A 3,023-nucleotide genomic window follows, 5' to 3' on the forward strand; every position below is an offset into this window, starting at 1 on the left:
AAAAAAAAAAAAGCTTCTATGGCCAGCGGAAAGAATTCCACGTAGAGTGGTGGCTAGCATACCACCTTTAACATTTCAATGCCGGTGACCTAACTAAGTAGTGTTGGCCCTGGAACAATGCAAGTATCATCAAATGGGAGGTCCATCAGCCCATGTTCCTGACAATCTCTATAGAAACTTTGGGTTTCCAAAAAACCCTGGTTGAGTATGGCTGTTTTAAGTGTTTATTGACTTGTGTGTGGGTAGATTAGCATACAATCTCGGGATTTACTAAGTGTTTGGCATGTGTTGGGCCAACCCCAGCCAACCAAATTAAAAATGTCTGAAAGTGCTGAAACTGGCCTTGTCTTATACTACACAAAATAAAGTCCCGATCACATTCAGGTATTGCAAATATTCCCATCTTGGCTAACTAAATCTTATATCTGTTCTTGTGTCAGAGAGAAATATGTCTCTTTTGGTGGTAGCTGTGTTCATATCCACTGCTGACAGCTCAAGAAAACATCCCCCAGCAAGAGACGGATGTAAATATTGTCTTTGTCTTGTCTGTAAATGGCTTTCTTCACAGGGTCATTGGGTTATGAATGTTGATTTTGCAGACTGCATGTTTTTGCTATATTACTATGCAATCTGTTTTCTTGACATAACTGGCAGTTTCTGGGATCCTCCTCTGTCATTACAGCTTGATCATGGATCTTGGTCTTAAAAGAGGAAATTGTGAACTCATGGAAAATGGGCAGCAAAGTGCTCAGAGGATGGGCTGTTGCGTGTGTTTCAAAAGCTTTGGTTTTTTAAGGATGTGGCAGTTGTGCGCCTAGCTGACAACTACCAATTACTTCCTGAGAAGCGCCCTTTCCTCCCAGTGCCAGCGGGAAAGTGCCTGGCACATCTCTGTTGCCAAGGAAACTGCAGTATGTCGAAACTGCGTGTCGAAGAATCTTTCGGAGACCTATTATCTCCCTCCAGTCATTGCTGTCCTGCACTGCCAAGACAACAATTTACAAGATAATCGTTCTTTAATATAAAATGCGTGCGCTCTATGGGAAAGAGGTGGCTTGCTTTGTCTGGTATAACTTGGAGTGAGACATTCATGGTTATTGCAAATATATTTATCCTTTAACCTGATTCCTGGATTTCAGTGTCTGTCTCTGAGTTTCTATTAACTTGTAAACTGTATCTGCTTTTATTGGTATTATATTTGAATTTCAGGAGGTTAATGCCAAAATGCTGGTGTCTTAAAGATTCATATAAATCTATACTCCATCCTAATATCAAAATAAATATGGTCCAAAGACAGGGTTTTTTGGCATTAATTTTTTTGTGTATTCAACAAAACTAATTAATTAATACATTATCTAGTGTATAATAAAACAGATGTAATAACAGCAATACAAATTTGTAAGGTACTACCTCATCCCTTGATGTTAGTTACCCAAACATTTTCATTAATATCCCCAGTACAGGTAAAGAGGTACTCCCTCACTTATTGAGGTTATGTACCTCCTATACTAGACACAGATCAACTACTTAAAGTGCATAGAACATGAGTATGTTCTTATACCACAGCTTTGTTAACCCAGCACATTTTGCCCAATCTAGGCTTCCTCAGGGTCATGCTACATATATTGGAGTTCAAAGCACTGTTTCTTGAAAACATCTAAATATTTAATAGACGTGTTACAATAGTATATTGGTATTTAAATAATTGTCTTATTTCATATGTTTTGTGATGATTGAGTTACTTTCATTAGAATATAGTGTCTAAGGTTACAATAATCAATGTCATAATAGTCTTAGTAATTATTCTTATATGGTACATTTGGCTTCATGCTTAAGCAAAATTTTGTCCATGTTACCTTCCCTTTGTTTGTGGGATATTTGTTCTAGGGCTGAGAATTGCATACAGTCTTTGTCAAAATTATGACAAGTACCTACATGTACACTAATGGGCGTTAGCATTTTTCCATTGGTAATTGCATATGTATGTCCATAGATACATTGTTTAAACTTCCTTTTGGTTTTCCCTATATAATATCAAGCACATCTGCATGTAATGAGATAAATAATCCCTTTAGATTCACAGTTTACGTGCTTGTTTAGTCTATGTATTGATCCATTGGGTAAGGTCAGAATTTGATTTTCATATATCCAATTACATTGTTTACATTGTCTACATTTAGAAGTCCCTTTTGATTTACTGGTTTTGACCATTATTGCGACATAAGGTCTGTCCCCATAAAAATCTCCAGAATTTCATATACTCCATCTTAGAATTGAGGTCCAATTTCAGCTTTGTATTTTTCACCTATTTAAATTAGCTTTAAAACATAAAAAAGAGTTTAGGTGGAAAAATTCCCATCTTCTCCAGCACTCGTGCCTTGTAGACATAACATTCTGAACCAGTCCCCATCCCCTTACTCATTGAATGATATCAATTGGCATTTAGCCAATCTTCTGCGAGCCCGGAGTAATCAAGTCTGACAGACATGCAGATTGTATTCATTAATACAAAAATATCAGTGTTGGGGTAACCTTGTAAAACACATGCACACTGAAATCTGTTTTGTTTTCCTACAGACGGTTGTATCGCGGAATGCTCTTCAATATAGAGGCACCTCCCAACATGATGCCCAAGAATTTCTGCTCTGGCTCCTGGATAGAGTTCACGAAGACCTGAAGTCTAGTGTCAAGAATAAGCCTCGGGTGAGTAATCTTTCCATTGCAAAATTGTTGATGTTAAAAAAAAAAATATACATTTTGTTGCATTATTGTGCAAATAATTGCATGTTGATGTGTATTGTGTTAAGGCAGAACAGTTGTTCTCACACACCAGAAAACACACAAAAAATCTTCTTGTACCATTTCTGTAAGCACACTGAATTGCAAGACCCATCCGTCCATTCCAACATGTTCTGTGTCCCTTGAATCCACCATGCTTGTCTCCAACATATTTACTGGGGCACCTACAGTTAGGTCCATAAATATTTGAGACATCTTTTTTCTAATTTTCGTTCTGTACATTA

The 3,023-nt window shown here is 37.2% G+C and overlaps 1 protein-coding gene across 1 annotated transcript in view; it reads left to right on the forward strand.

Annotated features, from left to right (window-relative positions):
- The window catches only part of USP31 (ubiquitin specific peptidase 31), a 39,614-nt gene that overhangs the window by 8,753 nt on the left and 27,838 nt on the right, over nt 1-3,023 (forward strand). Inside the window, exon 2 of the mRNA XM_072417809.1 lies at nt 2,578-2,703. Coding sequence (XP_072273910.1) covers nt 2,578-2,703 — 126 coding nt within the window. The remainder of the gene's footprint in view (nt 1-2,577; nt 2,704-3,023) is intronic.

The sequence above is a fragment of the Pyxicephalus adspersus genome, chromosome 7 (assembly GCF_032062135.1).
Source record: "Pyxicephalus adspersus chromosome 7, UCB_Pads_2.0, whole genome shotgun sequence".
In the NCBI taxonomy this organism is placed as follows: domain Eukaryota; kingdom Metazoa; phylum Chordata; class Amphibia; order Anura; family Pyxicephalidae; genus Pyxicephalus; species Pyxicephalus adspersus.